Source organism: Pomacea canaliculata, linkage group LG8, assembly GCF_003073045.1.
Source record: "Pomacea canaliculata isolate SZHN2017 linkage group LG8, ASM307304v1, whole genome shotgun sequence".
NCBI classification, from domain to species: domain Eukaryota; kingdom Metazoa; phylum Mollusca; class Gastropoda; order Architaenioglossa; family Ampullariidae; genus Pomacea; species Pomacea canaliculata.
The window spans coordinates 22,255,678-22,282,782 of NC_037597.1; the positions used below are offsets into that span (position 1 = coordinate 22,255,678).

The 27,105-nt window shown below is 42.4% G+C and overlaps 1 protein-coding gene across 1 annotated transcript in view; it reads left to right on the top strand.

The window, feature by feature from the left end:
* Positions 1 to 26,042, top strand: part of LOC112570481 (calmodulin-beta-like) — a 38,928-nt gene extending 12,886 nt beyond the window's left edge. Inside the window, 5 exon segments of the mRNA XM_025248914.1 lie at positions 5,397 to 5,427; positions 18,645 to 18,788; positions 19,459 to 19,631; positions 19,633 to 19,699; positions 20,229 to 26,042. Coding sequence (XP_025104699.1) covers positions 5,397 to 5,427; positions 18,645 to 18,788; positions 19,459 to 19,631; positions 19,633 to 19,699; positions 20,229 to 20,287 — 474 coding nt within the window. The 3' untranslated portion in view covers positions 20,288 to 26,042.
* The last annotated feature ends 1,063 nt before the right edge of the window (positions 26,043 to 27,105 follow it).

Genomic DNA, 27,105 nt, shown 5'->3' on the forward strand with positions numbered 1-27,105 from the left:
TTTGACCTTTCTTAGCACCAGTTAAATGTCGGTGCTGCAAGGCTTGGATTTCGCTAATTTGAGAAGTGTTTTTAGTCAGAGTGATGTGAAATGAACTTTGGCCTGTCACTTACTGTGTGGATGGACAGGCCAACGCTCTGGAACTGGCGTTACCTCGTGGGTAAGGGTACGTCACGGAACACACCAATGTGTGAAATAGGTAGCTGGACAGACAGAAACAGAAAAAAAACAGTCTACCCTTTTACAAAGATGTAAACTATTTTTTTCTTGTCTTTTTTTATGATTTAGTTGTTCATTATCTCCTCACTCTGTACACTGCTTCAATGTGTGTTCCTCCTTCTTTCTCGCACGTTGATATCTTCCTTATTCTCGAATATCTCATTTAACTTGTGCTTTCAAATTTACAAACTGAAGCTATGAACTTCTGTGAAAGTAACAAGAAAAAATATATTTTCTGCTCCACGAGGTCAGGAAATGTCTGTTAAAGAGCTCGTGCTGTGGGAAACCCGATTTCTTTCATTTTCTTATTTTCTTTTCTTTAATTTTTTTTCAAGAAATGCAACATTTTATATATTTTTCATATTTTTATTTATGTATGAAATGACTTGAAAAGCTGGGTGCAACATCTCTCTACACACAGCTTTTCTTCTTGTGGAGGAGAGAGATAATTACTGCTTCACTTTTTTCTAGCTCTGAATGATTATCGTTCGGGGAAATAACTCTTTATATATCTGCCATAAGCTGTGATATTTACAATATCATGTAGGGTGTGTTCTCTTGTTATATATTCCCCTTAGTAGTCAGGGTTGGAACAGTTCAATATTTCGAGGAGAGGGAAAAGATTCATTCGTGCACACATACACCCCTTCCCCTCACCCCCACTGATAGAGAGAAAGGAAAGAAAATGAAAAGTTACAAACCGTTAAGTTGATGACTTACTCGGAATCCATCATAAAGTGAGTGTAGAAAATACTTTATTTTGCTCAGTTTTCTACTGGAAATACCACAAGAAAAAAAATTTAACTTTAAAAGACATTTTTAAGTGACAATTTCAAAGAAAAAACCATGAAGAAGAGGGTCTGTAGGAGGAGAGCGAAGAAACATCTGCACATCAGTTTAGTAGATGACAGGGGAGACCACTTTCACGTCTACTTCCTCTTTTTGTAACGGACTTAGTTCTTTGATTGATTGCATGTCGGCACGCGCCCCTGTATCATATTTTCTCCGCGAGGGAGATTGCAGGCTGCTGGCAGCTGATGGTTGCAGCAGTTCCGGCGCTCCACCACCATGAGACCATCAACGACCTGACACGTCAGCTGCCTGGCCACTTGTGTCGTGAACATTATGCACCCCGTCCTCCACCTCCACCTGCTTCGTATCACAGAAAATGTCAGTCGGTGACATTTGTTCCGATTTGCCTCGGAGGTAACTGGTTCCATGGACTCGTTCCCTAATTCCTCTCTGTCTCTCTCTCACTCACACACGCACCAACACGTACAAAGACAAAACCCGATTTGTGTAGAAGATTTATTTTTAGTCAGAAGCTATAGGTAACATCGAGGTAAAATGAACATTATAAGATATATATATAATCTCCAGAGTAAAATACAGGAACCATGTTGTTATAGTCAACACGGGCGTTCCTGTAAACTGAAGTCATTCTTGTGTGACGAGTTGATTTGCACGGCGCTCAAGCGGAACAACAAGTTGCTTGAACTCTTCTTATGTTTTTTTGGTGAGCCCAAAGCGTTTGCTTTGAACGGGTGGCTTACATAAACAAAAATGATTGATTGAGCGATGTTGCTGACGACAAAGAAAGTGATGATAATGGTAATGATACGATCAGAAAGTGAGGTAGGACAGAAAAATGAAAAAAATAGTTTGTAAAGAAAATTTCTCTTGGTTAAAATTTAGTAAATAAAAGGAAGAAGAAACGAAAGAAGGAATGAGTTAAAAAGCTGCAGCCATAGAGTGAGGGGCGAGTTGAATGGTGTCACGAGAAAGTCAAGACAGGCTTCAGATGCCCGTGGTCAGTCAAGTGTGACTCAAACATACAGTAGCCTGTTGTGTTGGAACTACAGTCAGCAAGTAAGTCCAACTATAGACAGCAAGAAGAAGTCTTACTATAGACAGTGAGCAGTAGTCCGACTGTAGACAATGACAAGTATGTCTAGCTATAGACAACAAGAAGTAGTCTTACTACAGACAGTGAGGAGTAGTACAACTATAGACAATGAGTAGCACGTCCAGCTATAGACAGTGAGCAGTAGTCCGACTGTAGACACTGGGCGATGATAACATCCGCTGCTTTCACCATTTCTGGACACACCAGTCCTACAGAAAGCTAGACATACACACCATGCAGTCCTACAGACAGCTAGACATACACACCATGCAGTCCTACAGACAGCTTGCTGCACACACCATGCAGCCCAGACGAAATGCCGTGACCTATGGAGGGTCAGACTTACAGCACTTCTTTGGGAACAAAAAAAAAAAAAAGACGGGGAAGTATAGCAAAGGTTTCAAACCCGACAACTTTAGGTTTATTCTTTTATTTATTCAGTTATATCTCTTCCCCTCTTCTCCTCCTCCCATGGCCACCCCATAAGCTCCCCTTTTGCTCTTGTGATTTCCAAAAAACGGTTGTAGACTAAGTGTGTATGTGTTACCCCGCGCACCCACACACTTCTTTTCCTGCTGGCACTGTGCTGTACACAGCCATGGGGACACGTGGACAGATAGAGCCTCGCTTTGGGTCTAACTCTGGTTGTGGTAATGGCACCGCCTGGTGGCGCCAGCGTCGTGTCATTTCCTGGCACCACAGCGGTGACAACAGTTTCCACTCACCGCCAATTCCACACCCGCCCTCTACATGCAAGGTACCCGGGAGTGACAGCACCACTGGGTGTCGGGTGAGCGGGGAGGTGAGGGGGTGGTGGGGAGGTCAGGTCACATGGAGGGACCGCTTGGTCCTGGTGACACTACGTGTTGAAGTTGTCATCGCCGGCTTCCATCGTCAACAGTAAATGAGACGAAGGCGTCGTCACAGCTTGTGGGCCAGCCCCTCCTTTGTCAGCTGTCATCAAGACGAAATTAGTTCCAATTGTTGAGAAAATGTCAGTTCCAGGCACAGATACCTTGCAAAGAAAGCTCTGGAATGGAACATGTCAGTCTCCAGTCCAACATCCCCCAAAAAATTTAGCAGTGAATAATAATTAATACTGAGATGTCTTATAGATTGGATAATGAATTTTCAATTATATCCTAATGATTGAGTAATTAATAATGATCCGTGGGTATATGTTTGTGGTGATTCACAGAAAGTAGGTCTGGCGGCAGACAGAAGACATACATTCTCAACAGCTCTCTCCATGGCGCGGGTGTCGTCGAGATGGCAGGCTATTTTTAGAGACTTACGTCACAGAGTGGCAACGACGATCGTTTTCTTCCCGAGGACGAAATAACGAAGAAAAAAAAATTCCGACTGAAATTTGCAGGCAGCAAGGGATTTGAGAAGGTCGAGTTAAGTGAGTTGAAGCATGAACAGTATTTGTAGCTAATTAGACAGAATCGTTACAGACCTCGGTGACGGTTGATGAACAGATTGATGGAGGGGAGTAGGTAGAGATAGATGTACGAGGTCTCTCGGTTATGCACGCACGCACGCGCACACACACTATTCATCTCAAAGCAGTCTGTTAAACTATGGATGTTCTGACAACATTCGCAAGTACATCGCTGTACAGTAAGAATAAAATTATTATTTATCCGCCCATACCAACAGCTGTAGCATCTTATAGAATTCAACGACAAGGGAAGATGTCTTTTACAGATCTTCCTCCTGTTCAGCGGACACATATATATATATAGATAACAGTCGTTATCACCAGTCTGCGCGGTGTAATCACTTTTTTCTTGAGGGACAGGTAGATAACAGTCATGTTTGAAATGATGGAATGAAGGCAGGTCTTCCTGCGCATGCGCTGTGCACATGAAAGTGTAGTTCTAACCCAGCCACACCCTCGGGCAAATGTATTCCCACCTGACTGTAAACTGTTAGTGTAGTCAGTCTGCAGTCGTCTATTGATGAGGAGGCCAGGTAGGTGGGAGCCTGACTTTGGTAAGTAGGTCGAGGATGCTTCAGGTTCGACTTCCAGAGTTCGGTGCCTCGCGCTCCTGATCACCATGTGGGCTTGGAATAAACTTTAGGACACATGCATGCTTCGTTTCAGTGTGTTTGTGTGTGCGTATCTATTATTAAATCACGCTACTGAAATAGCTGCACACAAACAAATTTTATTATTATTATTCCTGATCTGATTATACTCTTCTAATACTCCCGCAATCGAAAAAAGCTTTATATTCCAGTGAAGGTATATGCTATAACTACTTTGATTAAAAAAAGACACTTCACACAAAAAGTATTGTTGAACATGCAAATCGGAGGAATGTAGCTCTTAAAAACTAACACCCTCCCCTTATTGTGTTCGCGATATCTTGCTACATACACCTCGTACATAAGTTTACAAAAATCGAAGAATAATCTAACATTGACCAGACTTGAAACATTACTTGGTTTCTTTGGAGGGAAAGTGCTTCTACCTTGAAGGGATTTCTCACTATGAGAGGAAAAGGGAGGGGAAAGAAAATCGTAGTTGAAGAAAACCTCCAAGAGTGTCCCAAGACGAGATCTGAACCCAGGGTTTCTTTCTGAAGTAGTGACAAACGAGTGTATTGGTCCACTACACTGTTGGCCACCCCTCAAACTTTGCAACGTGAATTAACTAATTACTGAAATAGGTTTTTTGTGGGGGAAGGTGACTGATGCAAACTTTCCTCGGCCAAAAATTAACGACAGGCAAATTTTGTTGCATTTTTTGTTGCCAGTCGGTTCTGATAGTAAAGGTGTTATAAGTAAATTAGTTGTCTGTAATAAGTTTTATTGATAAAAGTCATCTACCTTGCCTACATTCCGTAAGGCGTTTCGCAAGGTAAACGTCACCTGTATGTCACATTTCAGTTGCATAATTCCTCAGGTAAATATCGTCTCTGTTGACATATGTTTTGCCAGGTAAACGTTGCTTGTATCACACGTAACGACGTTTTGTCAGGTAAACGTCACCTCTGTTCCCTCCCGTCGGTAATAACAGTCGCCAGGTAAGCGTCACCTCTGCTGTCACGTGTCTATAATGCGTTGCGCCAGGTGAGCGTCACCTATTGCTTTTCTTTGCCTGATTCGGAGAGAAGTTTACGCAGAGCTTCGATTGTGCAAACACGGAGATGGCAGACAAGAAAATTGCGGGCCGTAAACACAATGTAATAGCTGTGTCATTAGGAATACACAATTTTTATTCTCACAGGAATTCACGACTTTTTTTTCTTTCTATTTTCAGACACACCAGCTGTCTGCTGATCGCATCGAAGGTAAGGCCAATTTATTCTATAAAACTTTTTTCTGATTATTTATTAATTTATTTATTGCCGTGCCTACTATGAACCTAACAATCATACCTGTCTTTTCGAGTGTATGTGTTGATGGTGGGTGGATGTGTGTGTGTGTGGAGGGGGAGAATTTTTACCTGTTTACCTGATTTCACATACATGAACTCCTTAGTCTGCGTCTTCTGAAGTTTGAACCATGCTCGAACATTATCATGCATTTGGACCAGCCTGGAGTCTCAATTCTAATTGAAAACCTGTCTTTCAAGTGCCTCTTGCGAAACGATGTAAAGTAGAAGACTAACTGGAGGTGCGGACATTTGTTGACATCAACTCTCCACAACTGAATCATTTATGAAACCTCCGGGATGTTAATCTAAGCTGCCTCTTCTGTCTCTCTTCACTGAAGGTCTGGCAGTTGTTGTTTGCTTTGGCAAAGAAAGTTCTCAGCTGGCTGCTAAAAGGGTTTTGAGTGGTCAGCATAGTAAAAAGCTGATCACACGACAGAGTGAGTGCGCTAGGACACTCCCACTTCGTGTAGCTGACAACAAAAACAAACAAACAAAAACGGATTTTTAAAGAAGAAGTTTATTACAAACATGAAGACCCGAGTTATTAATTTTTCCTCGACATGCAATGATTTTCCACCGACCTTCATTTCCTTTATTTTGACGGCAGTCCTCACTACGTGGTCATCGTCGTAAAGACGTATAAAGAACGTAGTTGCTTCCAGCCTCGTGACAAGGATAGCTGTGAGACACGCTTAGGAGATACGGTCCGACGTCGTTCTTTCATTTTCTTTTCTTTGTCTTCCTCTTTCTTTGTTTCATTTCATTTCCATGTCAAAGTAAATTAATGTAAACTATATAAAACGAGATGGACATGCTCTATGCAATGCTCTAAACTTTGAATGAAAAGGTAATATTATCTAAGGACAGAGAAAATTGGAGAGTTGTGGTGAGCTGTTGTCGCTGTCGTCATCAAACAGAAAATTTTTGTTTATTTTTAAGGTGATGCATGTTGCAATATGAAATTAAGAAATTTGTGTAAGGAGGTCAGATTCCACCTAGCAGTGAAAAATACCCGCAACAAGATCACAAAATGTTCATTATTTTGGATGCTTGTTCATTTTATGGTCTGTTTAAAAAAAATCTGATACATGATATGGTCCTTTCGTGATCGCCAACATTTAATGTAACCTAAATTTTAAATTGAAAAAAATATATTCTTTATTTCCGGGGTTTGGGTTTAGGGTTGTTTTTTTTTTTATTTTGTCTTCAGTAAACTGAAGCTTGTTTCTTAGATTTTTTTAAGGACCCTACGGTGCTTGAAGCTAGAAATCTTTCATCTAGAGATGCCATGTTACCATCCCGATCTAGCTATAGGGGTTTATTCCCAGCCTTCACACTTCCAATATTGACTACAAGGTAGGGGACCATATGCCCTTGTTAAGGTGAGGTTATAAAGAAAACATTTTTTTCTATCGTAAGGGAAAGTTGGTTTTATCGCAATCTCATCGAGGCCTGTGACATTTGACCTTTCACTGGGAAGTGAAGGTTCGAGCAGCTCCCTACCGACCTGATGTATCTCTCGCCCAGAGATTTCGATATTCGATAGGAAGCGAACATCCGAGCAGCCACGTTGCTCCTAACCCTTCGTACCCACCAGTGGGAAATATTTACAGCAGCTGTGTGCATGTCCCCGGACTATGACCACCTCTGGTCCAACAAACCAGCAAAACACAACCAGGTCTTATTCTATTATTCAGGGCATCATCATTCAGGCTACAGAGTCCACTTTGAACGATTTCTTTACTGTTTATTGAATTCTATTTTGCGTGTACAAGTCTGTCCATCTTCATCATTGCCACGAAGTAGTCTGCTTAACACATTCCAATGCTTTCAGAGTAGTTCGAGTTTTCTGTAAGACCGATGTTCCTGTCTGTTTCCTGTATTCATTGCATCGCATTTTAGAACTCAGACAGCAGCCCTCGCACCGTTGGCCTAACTTCCAAGTTCCTAAATCTTCGTCTTATTCCATTATTCAAAGTACCCATTACTCAGGCTGTCGAGCCTGATTTAAACACTCTAATTTCTTTAAAGTAAACTTTCCGGCTGCCCACAAGACTTTCTGAGAAAAGCACTATGGATGGAGAGACCGGGGGAAAAAACCGGAGGATGGGACGCAGACGAATGAGCTTCGAGAAGGACCTGCTCCCGCTTGGCACAGTGACCCTCGTCAGAAGGACCACCCGCCCACGTGACCCAGCTGTGAACTTGTAATCGACACAGCTGCAATATCCGTTATTGAGCTGGAATGATCGCGGCATTTTCTCTCCAATAGATCATCGGTGAAGGGGTTAAAGTGTACTCATTCCAAATACAGAGAGTTCAATATGGTTATTTTTCGTATCCAAATTTCGCAGCAAATTGACAACAACTAGTTGAGAGAACAATGTATGTCAGTAAACTTGTCAAAATGTAACTTTTGAAAAACGATCTGCTGGGATGGAGTAATTAAAACAGATCATTACGATGGCTATCACTATGTGTTGACAAGTGTGATTTTCTCCAGGCTGTGAATGTCAAAGAGAAGAAATGCAAGCAGCGCAGGTAAATGGCAGGAGTACCTACGACCTTTGCAGACAGTCAAATGCCACGTTATGTCATTAGTCTCGCATGAATGGTTTCACGAGATTCCTACTATCCTGTCTAATATTCAGCAAAATCACAACCAAGGAAACCTCCAAAGAGACCATGAAAGGCCACTACTTTCATCTCTTCTCTACTTATTCCATGGAGCGGAGGGCGGGGAGACGGTCCCTCGCTTCTGGAATACAACCCGCGGTGGATGTAGAGTGAAGACCGTTACGAGTGAACACGCCGAGCGTTGAATTGTTTATCACAAACATGGGTCTGAATGGGTTTAAGACCATCAGAACTGAGAAACTTTCTCAGGCAACACTAAAACAAGGTGTTTGCTCTACAGGACCTTGTGTCGCCTTCGTTGTCCGACGATTTGCATGTTTCCCACTGGCACTAGGGCGGGCTCTCTGTTTTCCTCTTCTCACTTGGTGTCTGGGACAGAATCAGTGTACATCACATCGTGTTCTTTAATAAATGAGCAAGATTTTTTTTTTTGGGGGGGGGGTGTTTTAGTTTATTTTTATTTATTTTTTTGTTTGTTTAGTTGGTTTTGGTTTTTGTTTTTTGCTTTGTTTTGTTTTGTTTTGGTTTTTTTTTCCGTGAAGCCCCGATCTTGTCCTTAGCACGATGCAGTTGCACACGGTATATTGGAAATATACAGAAAATGGTTGTAAAATTATGTGGTTTTTTTGGTTGTTTTTTTTTACCATCGCTTGTAAGTCTAGCTATAGATGGTCCAACACATACAACAACTCACTTGTGTTTAGCTAATCGTCGGTTATATTCATGCTAGGAGTGGCTACTCGATAGACATATATGACACAAAGTGCAATAATAATTGATTGTATATAATTTGTTTTGTACTGCATGCACGTGGTTCCAATACCAGTTATAATGGTAGACGTCAGTGACGTAACACATAGTACTCAGGGTACATATGTTTCAGTAAAGTGGATGGTACAGTGATGTAACATTATTAACACATTAATATTTATATATATTATATGTGCTTCATTTAATGGACACAGTTTTACATTGACACGTTGACATCAGCCAATGGGAGAATGGAGACTGTAGACTGACTATGCTTCTATCTCTGCGCGCGTGACGTCACGGGTTTTGGCCATTTTTTGAGCATGATGTTTGTAGGCGTGAACATGCAATGGGTGTGTTCGCCCAGCTTTGTGGAAACAACACATTGCATTGAGTTAAGAAATAAACACTTTGCATTCCCCAAGTTCATTAAATTCCCTATCGCTGTACGTCACCGTGTAACTGCGCATGTCAGGGAAACTCAACTTTTCAAACGCCAAGAGCGATAAACCGCAGCAAAGGCTGCCTTGTTATTGCTGATCTACAGAAAGAAAGAAGAAGAGAAAGAAAAAATGAAAAAAAATGAGCTGAAAGAATCTGCAAGCGGTTAACGAACGTCGGCTTAGGAACACCAGCAAGTTCCCTCCCTTTGTTTACGCTCTGCGCACTGATGAGATGATTTTACGATGCACTCACTTCTTTTGATGTCGCTTTCCTATCTTAAGGCCATGAAAGGCAGAGCTTGGCTTTGATCAGCTATGCTCAGGAGTGAAAGAAGATGGCGAGTAAAAAAAAAACAGAAGAAAAACAAGACGTAGCAGCGAGCGGCCATTCTCACCATACTCACCCTCACACATCAGGAACTGTTCAGGTGTTACTCGACAATGATGCCGAAGGTGGTTTTTCTTATTCGCACAACTTCGTATATATATATACACACACATGGATGAGCGACTATGAATCAGAAAGATGTGATAGGTAAAGGAAACTTTCTACAAACAACGGCGTTAACCTGAGTGGCACGTGACACTATCAGCTTGACCTGTCGACTGAGTTTAACCGATGGAGAAAGCTCTACTGTCCCCATCCCCCGGTTTATTAAATTTGTTTACTATAAAAACAGTTCATTACCGCACATACTTCATTCCCTACTTCCTATGTCGAGTCTCTCTTTCTCTCTCTTCTGTAGGTTGAGAGGGTGTATTCGTTATAGGTGGTTTGTGAATAAGATGTGTGATTGGGTATTGTACGGGGAGAGACTGGTTCGTACCACCTGAGTTTTAGTTTTGCTGGTCAATGGTCGTGAGAATATTGTATTGAATCTTAACGAATTTAATGGAGTATAAAGGGTTTAGTGTGTGTGTGATCCTAAATATAGTAAGACCAAAGAAATTGTCTTTGATTTCCGTTGGAATTTTCCACGAAGTCCCGTAAGTGTCATCCACGACAAGGAGGTGGAAATTGTCCCTATTTTAAATTCCTGGGCATCATCTTCCATAGAATCCTTCGCTGGGATTCCAGCACTCAAGCTGTCAAGAAGACTCACAAGAGCCTCTTCCTTCTCCGGAAGCTGGTCTTTCTCTGTCCCCCAGCCGATTTTTTTTTTTCAGTTCTTTTATAGATCACACAAAGAGAGAGAGAGTGCTGTCCTCCTCCTTTATCTGTTTTTACAACAGTTTATAAGTGAAGGACGACAGCAGCTTACATCCGGTTGTGTCCTCCTGCTCCAAAGTCAGTGGGAAAGCCTGGAGTGCTCTTCAGACTCTGGAAGTGTCTAGAATCCTTGGTGATGACAGGCATGTCCTGTGAGGGGAATGTTTCCACCTCCCGTCGGACCTCCGAGTCTGTGTCCCTGCAGGGAGGACAACAGACTGAGGTTGTCCTTTGTTGTTTCCACTTCTGAGTGTTACTGAGTGCGAATGAGCGCAGCTCATGAATGACTAAAGTCTGTTTGGTGGAAATTAATATGTTGTTTATGTTTTGTGCTTTCATATTGAGCTGCCTCGAATAGCCTATCTGAGATAAATAAAGTGTATCTTAAATACTGTGTTTTTGAAAAAAAAATATATATAGGGAAAGTTCTTGGCTACACGTGTTTACAGAAGGCTACTTGTTTATAACTGGATTATGTTTACAGAAGCTTGAAGACAATAGTTATTTTGACAGGTGGTCGCACCTTGCAGTAGCTATACTCTTGAAGCAATAAAGAATCTCTCTCCATCTCTTTCTAACACACACACACGTGCGCACGGGAAACGAGTGACGGATACGAACAGTTGCACAAAGACCGATTCACCAATCATTACTTTACATCTTTTTACACTTTCGAATCTTTTTCGTTCTTTTTCGCTCTCTCCTTCTTCCACTTCACCTCATTCTAACATTTTTTCCTTCCATTTCATGTCACATAATTTCACACTCGACTACATTTCTTTTCCTCCTCATTTTTCTTTCACCCTCTCTCTCTATCTCGCCATGACCTTTTCTACTGACCTCAGTCTACAAGACTCGACCTTTCTGCACTCAGTTCTGCCACTGTCTGTGTACTTCAGTGCTTCAAACAGCTTCACTGGAGACTGGTTATAACAGTGGACAACGTGAGTGGTTTTCACCGCCACTGGTCCAGTTCTTGTTTTGTTTGACAGATTTGAATTATAGTTTAAATTCGGGGTTGGGTCAGAAATAGGGAATTTCGTGTAAGCTTGTAGTTGAGACAGTCTGACTCAGAAGACCAAACGGGATTAAAAATTTAATCTGCAAGTGTGTCGGGGTGTCCGTGGATGCGAGCACCAGGTCAGGCACCCGAGGCAAGTGTGAAAACAATGGCCTGGGGACAACCTGGGATGACATCCTCATCGGTCGTGTCCTCCACTTCTCTTGGAAGTAAGTGGTCGCTTCTTGTGGCTGCTCTTTCCACCTGACCTTTCGGTGTGGACTGACCTCATCTTATCCAATAATCTCACCTTTCTTGTGTGTGTGGCCGGGGGCTTGTTTGCTGGACCTCCAGCTCGCCTTTAGTTCACCTCTACATTCACATCAACTGAAGAGACAGGAAGTTTGTGGCTACAGTGTACAATTCTACAGAATGTTGTAAACTCGTTTGGCAGAGTTATGATGAAGGAGAGACAAAAATGTCTTTCTATTCAACTTCTGTCTTTTTATCTTGACTGGTCTCCACAGAAAAGGAGAAAGGTAGAGAAAGAGAAAGAAAATAATGGGCTAGAAACTTAAACAACAAAAGAGTGATAAACACCACCGAGAAAAAGGTCAAGGCCAGTGTCTTACAATAATAATTTTTTCTTCCAACTAGTGTCATGTGATTCTTTTTCCATCAGCCATTTTCCCAATAACCTCTTCTTTCTTTTTTTTTTCTTTAAATTGGTTCTTTCCGCTGCATTCATCGCTCTATTCGAAAGAAAGAAAAACAAACGTTTCTTGTGATTTCCTTCGTTAATATCCTGAGCACAGCATCGGAACTGTTAGAACAATATTAAAGACAGGAAAAAAAATATTTGTGACTCACTTTATTTTGAAAGGGAAACGACAAAGTGAGGCACAGGGATGACACGGCTAGCAACAAGTTTCGTGCGAAGTAAGATTGTCTCTAAACCAGCTCCTGCTCATGGCTGCAGACGACAGATTGCCATGGTAACCAGAGGGCTCGGTGACAAAGAAATCATGTCGTGAGAACGCCCCTCCTTCCTCGTGGCGGGCGCGAGACTTGGCGAGCATCCTCTGGCGAGCCAATCGTCCTTCACATCGTTTGGATGTCAAGAGCTCGGGTGGCTGTGACTGTCAAGAAAACAAATATTTCAGTTTAATGAGAATATGTCGATGGAAATCCCAAGCCTTCCGTTTTAGCTTTTTAAAAACTGATTTAATCAAAATTCGGCATCACGTGACATAAAACATTTGTGTGTATGTGTGCGTGTGTGTGAAGAGAGGAAGGGAGGATGCCAGGGGTGTGAATGTGTTTGAAAGTAAGAAGTGTCAAGCGAATACTATTTGTTTTGTTGTGATTATAGTTTGGGTTAATTTTAAAAATGAAAACAATGGCAATACTCCATAGTTGATAGCCGCAATAAAAGAAGGACTAGCAGTGTTTTCAAAGCTTGGTCTACAGGATTCAATAAAGCATGAACGTCTTCTTGTTTTTTCTTCTTGTTGTTTCTTCTTCTTCTTTCTTTCTTCGTTTTTATTTTTTGTTGTTTTTTTTGTTTGTTTGTTTGTTTGTTTGTTGTTTGTTTGTTTGTCTTTTCTTGTTTCTTTCTTGTTTTTTCTTGTTTCTTGTTTCTTCTTCTTTCTTCTTTTTTCTTGTTTCTTTCGTTTCGTCTTTCTTTCTTTCTTCTTTCTTCTTCTTCTTTTTCGTGGTCTACACTCCGCCGTATAGTTGTTGAGGCAGGTACGTATGTACAACAATTCCCTAAACACAACGTTAACCATCTGGTAACATGGCTACCTTCATCTGTTCTAGTATTTCCGTCTATCTGTCTTGTATTTTCTTACGTCCCCTTGGTGGTCACGAATTTACCTACCTTGGCCAGAACACAGCATCTGAAACTACGAGTATTATTAATTTCTGCTTTGAAACATAGGTGCTATAGCTGTCAGTAATTATGGTAATAAGATTGTCAGTAACATTTCTCTTGACCCTGGAGTATAGCTGGAGTAGTGTAGCTGCTGGGTGGAGTCGCCGGCGTTAAGGGTCTGAAGCTTCTTGCAAGTCATCGCCTTGGAGTCATTACCTTGGAGTAAGGTTTGTTTGTCCCTGTCTCACAAGTCATCACCGTGGATCCAGGCTTGTCCGTCCACTCATGCAAGTCATCGCTTTGGAGTTGTCTGTCCCTTCCTGCAAGTCATCGCCTTAGAGCTCGACTTGTCTGTCCATTCTTGCAAGTCATTATTGCAGTTACACTAACCTCTGGCACTAAAGCATTGTGGGATTTGTTTTCTTGCTGACGGCCCTGTTGCAGCCGCCAGTCCTCTGTGCCACAAGCCACGTTTTTCACCTGAAGTCAAACGTCGATACACCTCATCTGCTTTGGAGGGGGCGCGCCGGGCGCTGTTCTCACTCACGCTCCATCAACAGCCGGGCAACTTCGTGCGTGCTCGCCTCCTCTCACCCGCAGTCTCTGTCGAGCGCTGTGTAAAAGCAGTTCATCCAAGAAGGAAGCAGCCATTCTCCATGTCACAATTCTGATTTTTTGTTGGTAAGGGACACGCGACAGTTATTAACACTGACATTGTATTTGATCTTGGGCGTTCCTGTCTTCCGACTGCAATCTTCTTGGACTTCGAAGGGAGTTAACTACGGGAGGCAGGTGGGTGTAACAGAAAGTTGTCAAGGACGATGTTTTCTTGAGGACGGGTTGGGTGGTGTCCGCCCCCACCGCCATGTCGTCATCAGTCATCACCGGGAGGCAGGCTGTAGAAGGAAGACTTTAAAAGGCAAGTGGGGGAGGAGGCGGTGAAGGAAGTGTTGACGACGTCGTTGTACTTGAGGACACATCAGGGGGCAGGTGTGCATATAGGTGACTGCAAGGCCACGTCGCCCTACCTGTGTCAAGGCCACGTGCTGTGTGTGTCAAGGTCGGTCTCGGCGTCCTGTGGCCACGTCATGATGTCCGAGAGTATGGAGGGTGTTGAGAGCGCCTCCGACATCTCTCAGTATAATGCACCTGGTAAAGTTCCACAACTTCTTGCCTTGATTGTCAGCCTGTCTTCTAGATGGGCACCCTGTACTGCCTCTTTCTTTCTCTTCTTTGTTTTCTTCTTCTCTCTTCTTCTTCACCACACTAACTCTCTTTCTCTCTCTCTGCGGCAACATTCCTCTTTTCCTCAAATTTCACGCTTTGTTCATTCTCTGTCTCTTCCCTTTCCCAGTGTGTGTATATGTGTGTATGAGCCCCCTTCTGTGTTTGTGAGTGAAATAGAGAACCTCTGCGTATATAATTATATATATGTGTTTGTGTGAGGGAAAGACAATGACATTGAGAGAAAGAGAGAGTAAAAGAAAACGATCCCTGTGTGTATATCTGCGTGTGTGTGTGTATGTGATAAAGAGCAAGCTCCTGCATGTGTGTACTTGCTTGTGTATGTTTTATATGTATGTGTGTGTAAGTGAGAAAATGAAAGAAAGCAAACTCCTGTGTGGGTGTGCGCTCGTGCGTGTATGTGATGTTTTCATACCTTTCTTTTTATCTGCTTGTCTTTCCGTCTGCCTGTGAACGGTTCTGCGTTTTATGCTTTAAGTATTTGGGAATCTTTCTGTCTGTATGACCAAACCATCGACATTTATGTGTTGTTTAGTCTTTATACCGAGTAGCTTACTCAGCTGATCGCTTTGTACATTTGTACCTTTGTACATTTCTACACTCGTACCTTTGTACATTTGTTAGAAGGTTTCATCCAGCAGCCGCACTTTCGGTACAGGAGGTGCATCTGAAGTTTGTCTTTAAGAAACACTAGAACAAACAACTGTGTCAGACCTTAAACTTCGAATGTTTCATGAAAGTTTTTTTGAGCGCCGCAGGTGCTTAAGCTGTGACTGACAGATCAAAGAAAGATCAAAGACACCAAGGTTATCACCGTCCATGGGGATCAGGTTGTTAGTGTCACTACCTGGCTGAGACTTTGATTGGTCAGGATATGTCAGAGCTGATATTTTCACTAGAGAGCACACACAAAAAGTGGCCTTTACTCGGAGATGTTTGGAATCTGGTGGCACCGACCTCTTTCATGAAGCCGTCAACGACATCCCCATGATTGCTGTTGGAAAGTTCCCAAACTTCTTACCTTGATTGTCAACCTGTCTTCTACACTGACAGCCCCATCTCCTTCCCCTGTCATGCCTTTGTTGTTGATGGCACGATTGACCATCAGGTGTCCGAAATCGTCTCTTTGTGGACAGACACCCTGGGGCTAGAAGTACGGATTCTTACCTGTCTTTTCGTCTTTACTTTATACTGTATAGTTAGCACTTCTGTTTAGCAAACTGCCCAGCCCCTGTCTTGCTCTGATAATTGTTAGGCTTTTATTATTATAGTCAAACCATGGACGTGTATAGGTGGACTGCTGTCTGCCGAGACCAACGCTTAGCCTCTTGCGAAGTTCTCCGCTGTTAGTCTCGGCGAGCCTAAACAATGAATGTGACTAAACCGGAAGCTTTGTAGTCTCCTGCCTCGTTTTAGCAGTTAACTGGAAAAAGTCGTCTGCCAGCAGTCCAGTAATACAAGTTCGTGGTCATACTTTTCTTATTAATGTTACACCTGGCTAAGCTTTCTGCCTATCTTTTATCTTTTCTTTCTTCTTACCTTTTATCTGTTTTGTCGTCTAACCCCTTACCTTGACTCAGTTCCCTCGCAATATGATTCTATTACATCAATACTCTAATCACTAACGTAGAGAAGGTCCTGTGTAGACTAACGGGGGCCTGTGGAGGGGGCAGGGATGGAGATGCAGTTGACGGTGTTTGTAGGCTCCCCAAACACGACACAGTGTGCGAGGCAGGTCCAGGCCTTGCTGCAGCCTCCAGCACAGCAAACTGTTTGTCTGCAGCAGCAGCAGCTGCAAGACTTTCGGCGTTTGACGACAATTTGGCTTCGTTGACCTTTTCCTTGGCTGATCATTAAACTGCATCGTCGACTTTTGCAGAGGCTGGCATGAGTCGCGACCCTTGCACACGTCGAAGGTCTGGCATTTAGTGATGGCAGTGAGTGAGGTGGCAGCAGGTGGCGAAGTGGACTGGGTGGAGGTGGGGTCGCGATTAGCTTCCTACGGAGGAATAAATAGAGAGGAAAAAAGGCTGTTTCGAGCAGGTTTGAGATTTACTTCCCATGACTTCTGCAAATATTTAGACTTATTCGACACAGAGTATCTCGTCCATCACCATGTGTCTCAAAGGTGGCGGTGTTTGCTTTAACAGAGTAGGCAGGTGAGAGTATAGAACATACACACGAAGGTGTCGGCAAATTCTTGCTGCGTTATTCTGTTGCGAAATGCTTGCTTCTGATTAAGATTATTTTATTTTACTCATTTCTGGGATGGACTAAATGAGGTACACAAAGAATCTTCTCCACCTTAGAAACAAACGGAAACGGATGTTAAAGTTACAAGCGGTTCCAGACAAACAGGTTCATTCAAGAGAACTCAAACAACGAACGTATGATGAAGATGAAAGCGATTCCAGACTAAAGTTTGAGACTACCATGAGGTAAAGGTCATGGGGGGATGATGGGCGACTTTGCCCGCATTGTCCAGCAAGAGGTTGGCCTTTCTTGGCGAGGACAATGAACTGCAGGCTTGCTGTCGGATGCCACACATCATTTCACGCCTTCTTGAGACTGTAGACAACAATGGCCGTCTCCTCCTCATCGCCATCACTGCAACGAGGGGCACGTAATCCGTTTAAAACGTGGGGTCATCCGCTTTTAGGGAACTTTCCTCCACATCGGAGGGTCCTTCAGGGTACTTCGTCTGTGGCAAGTCTGTCTGTGTGTCTCTTTCTTTCTTTCTTTCTTCTTTCTTTCTTTCTTTCTTTCTTTCTTTCTTTCTTTCTTTCTTTCTTTCTTTCTTTCTTTCTTTCAGGAAAGACATCAGAAGAGCACACATCTTAATGAATTCGGATTCTGGCCAACGAAAAATTTGCAAATATATTCAATTAGTTTGAGTATGTTTTAGTCAATTATGTGGGTTGTATCCACTCAGACCAATTGTATAATTTCGTGCTGTACTCACATGTGATTTCATCCACGTGCAGGGCCGCCGAGAGCCAGCCCGGGCCCCGGGACAGATGACCTCTCCGGGCCCCTTGTACTTGTAATCGTAAATTATTTTCCCCGAAATTGTATGCTACAGACTTGAAACTCAACTTCTGCATGTGTAATGCTTGGGTGTTCTTTCCTTAGACCTTTATTTAAAAGAAAAAGAAAAGGAGAAGAAGAAAAAAAATCCACTGACCAAGGCCGGGCCCCCTTGACAGCCGCGGGCCCGGGTACACTAGACCCCCCTGTCCCCCCCTCTCGTCAGGCCTGTCCACGTGACTCAATACACTTGACTCAACTGTCCTGAGTTCATCTGCTAGTTTGAATATGCCTCAGGCAAATATAATATTTTGTCTTATTCACTGAAACTTGTTTCCGTTCCTATGATACTTGCGGAAATTATGGAAATTTGTTAGTTTAAACACACGCAGAATCGTCTCTTTTGTTTTCTTTTATATTTTAATATTTTTTTCTTTTTGGTCACACGTGGAGTCTCTTTCCCCTGAGGCAAATCTCTGCGTGTGGAAAATGCATCTTCTCTTCTCACGAAATGTCAGGCCATGGCCACCAGAGTTTATTATGCTGCCAACTGATCAAGAGAAAGTGATATTTATACTTTTTTTAAAGTCTTATTTACCTCATCATTCAATCGTGCCACAATCGGATGTTGATGGCAGTTAACCACTCTGGGCCAATTGATGTCTTCACAGGCTTGTCAGCTGATGATGAAACAGTTAACCTTTCCCTGCTGCAACAGTTTAGTTCTACATCTCTGTCTATCATTGCTTTTAATTTCAGCAGCACATCCCGTCCTTGCGTCATCTTCTTTTTCTTTTCGTTACCTTCGTTCTTTCCTATCTTCTGCCCTTCAGTTCCTCTCTTACTTTGTTTTCTTCTTATGCATGAGAAACAGACCGCAAGAAGCTCAGTTTGTGGGTAGACTGGTATATAAAATGTGTTTGTGTGTGTTTACTACCCGCAGAGTTCCGGGAGGCGTTCTGCATGTTCGACAAGGATGGGGACGGTCGCATCACGGAGCAGGAGCTGGGCACGGTGCTGAGGTCGCTGGGTCAGGACCCGACAGACACAGAACTCAAAGACATGATCAACGACGTCGACACCGACGGTACGAGGGCGGAATTATTTTTCCCGCCGTGAATGGTGACCACACACACAAACAAAGAATCGAAAAAAAAAACCGCATTAAGTGAGGGGAAAAAAAAAGCAAAACAAAAAAGAAAAAAAGAAAACGTATAAAAATTGGAAAAAACACCTCAAGAATGAAGCTATTAACTTCTCTACATGATAATCCCCTCTCTTGCCACTGCACTACAGCAGCTTCACCAAAGCATCGAAAAAGTTTGGCTGTTCCTGCCTCTGTTTTCTTCCTTCTTTCTTCAAACGATTGGTTAAGATTTTCCCACATTATTACGTGGTAAGGAAAAGCGATTTCGCTTCCCCATCTCCACCATTTCATAATAATAACAAAAGTAATAACGATAGTAATTATTACAAAAGTAATGATAAAGGTGATAAAAGTAATTATGACAAAAGGAATTACGAAAGTAATCAGTCTAGTTGTTGCCGTCCATTTAAATTAATCTTCTACGACATCGCTCATCGACTCTCCTGTCTGACGTAGCTCACACGTCAAAACGAAAAGTGACGATGCATGAAAGTGACGTCGTCACAAATGACGTAGCCGTCCCTAAACAATCTATGACTTGCCATTGTCTCACCTGATAAACAAGCAAACAAACAAACTGTTGACTTGGCTCGTTCCTTTATAACTACAGGCAGCGGCACCATCGAGTTCAACGAGTTCCTGTTGATGATGTCACAAAAGTGCGAGAAGACGGAACTGGAGGAGATCGCGGACGCCTTCAAGATCTTCGACAAAAACGGCGACGGCTTCATCAACTCCGATGAGCTCCGACAGGTGATGGAGAGCCTCGGTGAGCGACTCACTGCCAAAGGAGCTGAACGACATGATGAGGGAAGCTGACGCTGACGGCGACGGGCTCATTAACTACCAAGGTGAGAGAAATCCTCCCTGGGGGGCGGGGACATGGGAGGAGGGCAGGGGTTAAAGGGCGGTATTGCTGTAGGACGACTGTAGTTCCTGTAATGGTCCTTCTTCCTTTGCTATCAGGGTTTCTTTTGTTTTATTGCTACACGCGTGTAATCATCGTTGTTGGCTTCATCATCACTTCCTTCCTTTTCATTAACCTATTCTTCCTTTGGTCGTTCATTGAAGACCAATGATGACAAAACTACTGTAGCTCCTATGACAGACCATTGTAGGAAATATTATAGGATGTTTTATCTGCACTTCGAGAGTATTAACCAGTTTTACACTGTTTTTGTTGCATATGAAATAAATATTGAGAAAAACGGTAAAAATTGGCCAGAAGGACCTTTTTTTTCTTTGAATTACCTTTACCTCGTTCCTTGTCGATGGCCTGGGCATCCCTAGAAATCCTAGATTAACCTCTGCAGTTATCATTATTAAAATCTGTATCGCAGCTTTGATATCGCATTTACTTTTTTTTTCTTTTTTTCCCAGAATTCCTAAACATGATGAGACCTAGTGATTCAGAAGCTCAAAGAAGAGAATTAAAGTAGTCCAGAATGAGCTGCAGCGCCCCCTGTCCACCGTGACAGCCTGTTACCGAGTGTTGAGACTGGGTGAAGAAACTTTGAACCTTTCAGTAAATAACCGGAATATATAATCCTGAAACCAGCTTTGAACATTTGTTGACCTTTTTTTAAACGTGATTTGACTCTTAGTGTCCGGGTCCAACATCTACTGAGTAGCCCGGGGATGGGGATGGGGATGGGGCGCGAACCATTGCGTGACATCATGTTTTAACTGCCGTCATCTGTCACGAATGAAGTCCTTTGCCCTGACATGACATGACAGCAGTGTCAAGAGGCTTGATGGGCGGAGGAAGGGTCATCGCTGATAAGGAACCTCCAAGTCTCTCGCAAAGGTCAAGACCTCATGACATCCAGCACTTTCGATTACGATCTGTTACTACCAAGATGGCGCCTTTGTTGACGCTGCTTTTCCTTTTCTTTTGACTTTTTTTTTAAAAAGTGTGCAACATGTTTTTACGATTTACTACGGTATCAAAGTTTGAAAACTACAGTTTATTATATCGTCCTTTTTGGATCGGTCTATAACCAGGTACGGTATTTCCGTCGATAGTTCTGCTCTCAGATCTTCTTACTATCCCCTCCCTCTCTCTTTCTTTCGTTCTCTTCCGCCATCTCTCTCAAACTGGTCGTGCATAAAGTTCGGTAGTAAATGTGGCCGGTTTTTATTCTGACTAAAAGCTCTGTTTGGGATTAGACTCGGTTGTCATTTGGGTTATTTGGGATTAATTTTAAGCGATGTATTGATTGAGTAATAAATAAACGTATAAGATTTTGATTTTTGCCCATTCCAATTGTGTATGCGCCGTACATTTATATTGTGTCTTGACCTTTACCCTGTGACAGTCTAACGCCCTCGGTGGTGTCCTGTGTGTTTTGCTGGCCTCACACTTGCTTCTCATGGCGACGGTTCCTGGATTTCAGTCTTGCTTTTAATGGCGAGATGTTTCTGTATTTCACTCTTGTCTTTAATGAGGTCACCTTTCAATACTTCACTCTTATTGTCGCCCCTTTCACAGGAATGTGACAGGACGGAGGGAACATCACATCACGTGTTACGTGCGTGAAGATGTGTAGAGTTGATTGGCGAGTATTTGGCTTTAGCTAACCTGCTCCCTCTCTAGTGCTGGCGAGTATTTGGTTTTAACTAACGACTTTCAGTGTGTAATGTTTCTTGCAGCTAGTGTCGTCCGTAGCTGTTTTACAAATAGTTATTATTGTTATCAAATTTCACCTTTATCTCATTATTTTTCTTTCTCTCACACCTCATGTATCCCTCACGACGCCTAATCTTCAACGGCAACCGTGCACACAAACGCACAAACACATAAACACATACACATAATACACACGGACACGCAAACAGACATATAACTCAGATCAAAAATGAGGGCCGATCAAAATGTTCTTGGCTGCTATTGGGAAGTAAGGCTATTGCTTCCAAACACCTCCACATTTCCGTTCTCCTAAACAAATAAATTCTAATCTTATTCGAATTTTCAAAATCGATTATTATACCACGTAGCTGACAGACGGACTCCTTCTTAGGTCCGTGCTACGAAATAGAATTCAGTTTTAATTAAATTTCTAATGTAAAGGCTTTGTTTCTCTTGCTGTACCTTCCCAAACGAATGAAATATTAATGTCAGGAAATTGTTTTATGAAGCCCCTGTTAGCCTGCAAGCATGACGATGCCTTAATACGTAAACACGATTCAATGCGGAGCAGCCAAGTTGCCATGGAAACGTTGTGTAAATGACCTTTTGATAGTAGGTCTGTAGGTGTCACGCAGAGACTAGCAGTAAGAAAACTCAGTCACGTGAACGCGCGTCACTTTAGTTCCTAGCAGGACGTGCACAGGTAGCTAGAGTTTGGTGTCCTGTAGGGGCAGATGTCAACAGTCTGACGTCACGTGGACGTAGCCGTTAGTTTGACATGACGCAGTTGTAGTTTGACAAGTAGGTATGTGGACAACCATGTTATGGAGGTTGTTTTCAGACTTATGTGGTGGTAGCTCTAGATTAGGACCTAGATAGCTATAGCTATTTAACCTTGTCGCTAGCTCAGTAACATTAACCCCACCAAAAATGCTGATAATAAAATAATATATTTACTATCTCCGGTCATGTAATCTTGCTATGATGATGGATTATTACGGCATAATGTTCATGTAATTCGCTGTTTATGTACAGATCATAAAACGGAAACCAGCAGCAAACAGGTTAATGATGCTGATGTAATCCTGCAAATGCGGTTATACCGTGCAAGGGAGGCAACTACACTCTCCTTATATTTCCTGAGCTACGTCCCTTGTCATTATTGACACGGCAACAAGCGTTTTTAGACTCTTCATCACCGAAAATATTTCCAAAGCACCACCTACATTTTTATCAATATCGAAAAATTGTCTTTTTAAAATTCTAGCCTGTTTTATAACGTTTCTTTTTCATCTGTTCGTTTCCTCTCTCTTGGTCTAACCCACATCTGGTGCCTTCTGTGCCATTTTATTATCCTCTTTGAAAGCTCAAGCTTGTTATTAAAACAGATGGAATGATCTTTACCCTATTTTTATCGTGCTTTATTGTATTGCATGTCGAAGAACCGACTGTTACGTGTGTGTCACGTGACTAGGAGGTGAACTTTGTGCTCGTGCGACAAGCTCATGCTCATGTTTCCTTGAATCTGATGATGACACCCATCTCCTCGGCGCCAGCTATCTAAAGATTTCATTCTTTTTTTCTGACCACGCGCGTGCCTCTCTGTCTGCGTATTCGAAATGCGTGTGTATGAGCTTCCCCTTCCCTTGTATACACGGTGATGCACGTGTCTTACAGTGATTACATTACCTGTCCCTGTCTTGTCCTCATCCTAACCTGCTCTTTGTAATGGTTCACGTTTGTCTGTATACGTGTATGGATCACACAGACATACAACTTATTGTATCCAATGCATCTGCAATCAGTTTTTCACTTTGTTCTTGTTTGTTTTCTCTATTCAGACCTCTTTACATCCAATTGGCTTGAAATCAACAGGTAAAGAAAAGAGAGGGCATAGTGAAAAGCAGTTATTGTTTGTTCTTGTCTTTCACGCAGTTCCAAAATTGTGTTTTCCCTCGAGAGGACTAGTGTACCCTGAGTATTGCAATACAGTAAGCGTGTGTTTATGCTTTTATTGCTTCCTACAGTGTTTATACTCGTTGATCATTATAGTTAGTAGAGCATTTAAATGTAATTTTATTGAATTAGATCGTTTTTTTACCATCATTGTTTGCTCTGTACAAAAATGTTACCTTTGAGCCCTATGTTTAAATGTTAGCATCATGTTAACATACCTGGGCTTAACCGTTTAAAGGATTATCAGTCTTCCTAACGCATTTTCATTCTGTTCTGCCTCCTCCTCTGCTGTGCAGTCTTTTCTGTTTTAAAAAAAAAAAGTCCTGCTCTACCACCAAAAATTTTCTCAAGAGTCTTAAACGCATAAGTAAGATATATTAATACAAATGCAAGCCTGTCCACGATTCTCCGAGTATATCCTCTTTAGAGTCTGTTCCTCCCCACTGCTCTGAAATGTCAGGTCGGGCAGGTCTCTAAGTTCGAATACAAGACTGTAAAGTTAGGAATGATGTCAGGACACTTCATGAGCAACTTATATCAATCAAAATTGACCTACGACCTTCCCGAAGAAATCGAGAGTATTCTTGAAAACTTTAGTGAGGAACGGGGCCAGAGGGCCGACTTGAAAAGCGGCAAATAATTGCCGCCTCACTCTTTTTAATATAGCTTGAAAATTGCCACAAGGTTTATTTACTCGATGGACACTTAGTCCAATACTTCTCAGTACTTTTTTCACTGTTTGTCCTTATAGTAAAGTCTTTGAAGACAAGAATGTTCTATTTACAACAGTCTTTTTCCATCCTGTGTTGAGGTTTGCTCTGTGTTGAGGAGGAACACGTGATGCCCCTGACCTGTTGCTGAATCCATTCCAAGATATTTTCTGAACACAGGTCTTCCTGTCCATCGCCTGACACTTTGTAGAATGCACTGTCATTGTTATCTTGCATTTGTGTCACCGCTGACACTGAATTTTTTCCACTTGAAAAAACAAAATCGGAAATTGTCTACGGTGCTGTGTGTACTTGGTGTTAACCAAAGATCAGCCATGAAAGGTCAGCCAGTCTCCAAGTTCTGAGACAGTAGTGTGGAGAAACTGTTTTACTGTATTTTAAAATTCTATTTTAGACTTTTTCTCGCAGCTCTAAAGGGTATAATTAAGTTTTCCTTTGTTTGAACATTTGTTTCGGAGGAAACTTGTTTTTTTATTTGCTAGTTATGTTTGCTGAGGAATGTTTCTACTGTTGTTTCCCTGTTAACTTTGTTTCTGTTAAAAGCAGATTTAAATATATATATACTAGCAGAGATCATAAAACCCCAGGATTAACATATATTCTTTATTAACTCGACTGACAGCTTTTGTTTATCAGACTTGTTTGTGGCATCTATCTCTCCCTCTTTTCTCTCCGGGGCGCGGTTCTGCGGCGTAACGGTTAGCGACTGTCACCGCCACAGAGAAAATTAATTGTCCTCGGTTCAGATCTCGTCTCGGGTACGCTGTTCTTTCTCTGCATGTGGCATCTGTTTACATACCCGGCTGCTTATTCGTGATATAGTCTTACTTGCTGGCTCGGGGTAAAACTCTAATGTTCCTCCCCGTTCTCTCTGGTTCTATCCTCTCGCCTCTCCCTCCCAACCTGATGATAAGACACAGGATCTAGTGAATCTCCGCGAATCCACCCAACCACCTCCATTCACCCCAACCACTCCCCACCCCTTCCCCGCGTGTTCCTGAATCAAAGACAGACGGCGGACAGATAATCGTTAGTGTGAGCCTATGGAGTGCATCGACATCCGCCAATTGTAACACACCCTGAAATCAATTCCCATACGCACATACCTTCCATTATTAGCTGTCTCCGCAATTTGAAGACCAAAGCAGAGCTTCTATGAGCCTGACATGACCGAGTTTTGTTTTTCTTTCCTCCCTCCTTCCCCAACTCCATCATTTTTCCTCTCATGGCTGTTGAAATCTGTTTTCTTCGGCACGTGGATAGAGATGAGAACTGTAGTCGCTGACTGGGTGAAAACCTGTGTCGAGAGCGTGACACAGTTTAAAATCGAGTGAAATAAGCGACAGTAAGAATGTCCTCCAAACCTTGCTACCACAGTCATTCCTTCTGGGCGCTTCTTCAGACATTCCCGTGAGCGTGATAAGTAACTGTAGAAGTAGTGACAGCACGGGAGCAAAAGCGTTGGCACGAAAGAACAGATAGAAACCTTTAGCACGATGCTGCGAACATTTTAAATGTCTATTAAGTTTGTTTTTTTTTCAAAAAAATCTGTTTGTGATGTGTAGAATCGTTTTGCTCTTATTGTCTACATTGAGACTTTGCTCCTGTTTTGGAAAAGCTTATTTTACTTACTCACTTTTTCAACTGAATTGCTACTAAAAGGCTGTTTTAACCTTTATATGTAATCGTGTCCTTCCATTTTTCTCGAAGGTTTCGCAACACTTTGCTCCCATGTTGCTGGCGTTTCCTGCAATGATTCCTTGATACGATCTTGAGTTCTGTTTCTCAACATTTGAATGTCCATGTTACATTTTTTCTTGTGAAGTTTTACTTCAGAATTCTCTGTGTATTTTTGCGATATTAAATTTTGATAAGTGACCGCAGGTGTGTCTTTCTGTGAGTGATGCTTAGTGGGTGTGCTGGAGTGTCTGTAATGTAGTCGTGGCCCTGACATTTCTACCGTTCACTCGACCTGTGGGGTGAGCTGACATCAGGCTAGACTGATGTTTGTATTGAATGTGTATATACCACTCAAGCCTTCTATTTATAAATGCCTGCAAGTATGTCAGCTTGAGTTTGTCAGTTGGTGAGTGTGTGCAGACGTGTATCTGCTGTGCGTGTGTGAGAGAGAAAAAGAATGTTAAGAGGGAGTGTGTGTATTATGTGCGTTTGTGTGTGAAAGAGTGAGGGAGTCAAAAAAAGTGCAAAAAATAAACACCGCCACATTTATATTTTTCTTCAGTCCCTAGACATAACAAAACTACCAGAAGGTGGTGAAGGAGGGAGATAAACACGTTGTCTTCTCTTTGTTTACCCATCCCCACCCCTGCGCGCGCACTACACACACAACGAGCCTTTACTTCCGCGAGCTATCAGTTGTCTCCATTGCATTGTTATATATGTGACTCCCTTATTTTTGCATTTTTCACAAGAAGACATGGTACACGTATATGGAGACACCCACAATGTGTTAAGGCTGAGGATAGAAATACGCTGTGGGGGGTCTTGAACCTCTTCCATCTGTTTCGTCCATACCCAACGGTCTGGGTTCGTTTCACAGCAAAGTACTCACAAGTCTTGCTGAGAGAAAAAAAAAACTTCGTGACTATAATGATCCGAGATGTTTAATTATTTTCTTGCGCATAGACTTTTGTCTCACACATAGAGATAACCGTGTGTAATTGTCGTTCTTGAGTTGTGGCAGCAGGCACAAAGAAAAGAGATTTACACGGCTGGGGTGAGGGGGAAAAAATTAAAAACATAAATGAAGTATTTTCATGACCCACGGCTACCTACAAAGTTTCATCAGACCGGTCCTGGCCCCACCCTCGCTCCACCAGCCGCTGAACTCGGGGTATCTTGCGTGAATTGCTTCCCTTGGCACTGCGGGGGCTCAGGCTGTTCTGCCGTGCGATCCTGCAGGTCGTTAGACGACACGCCA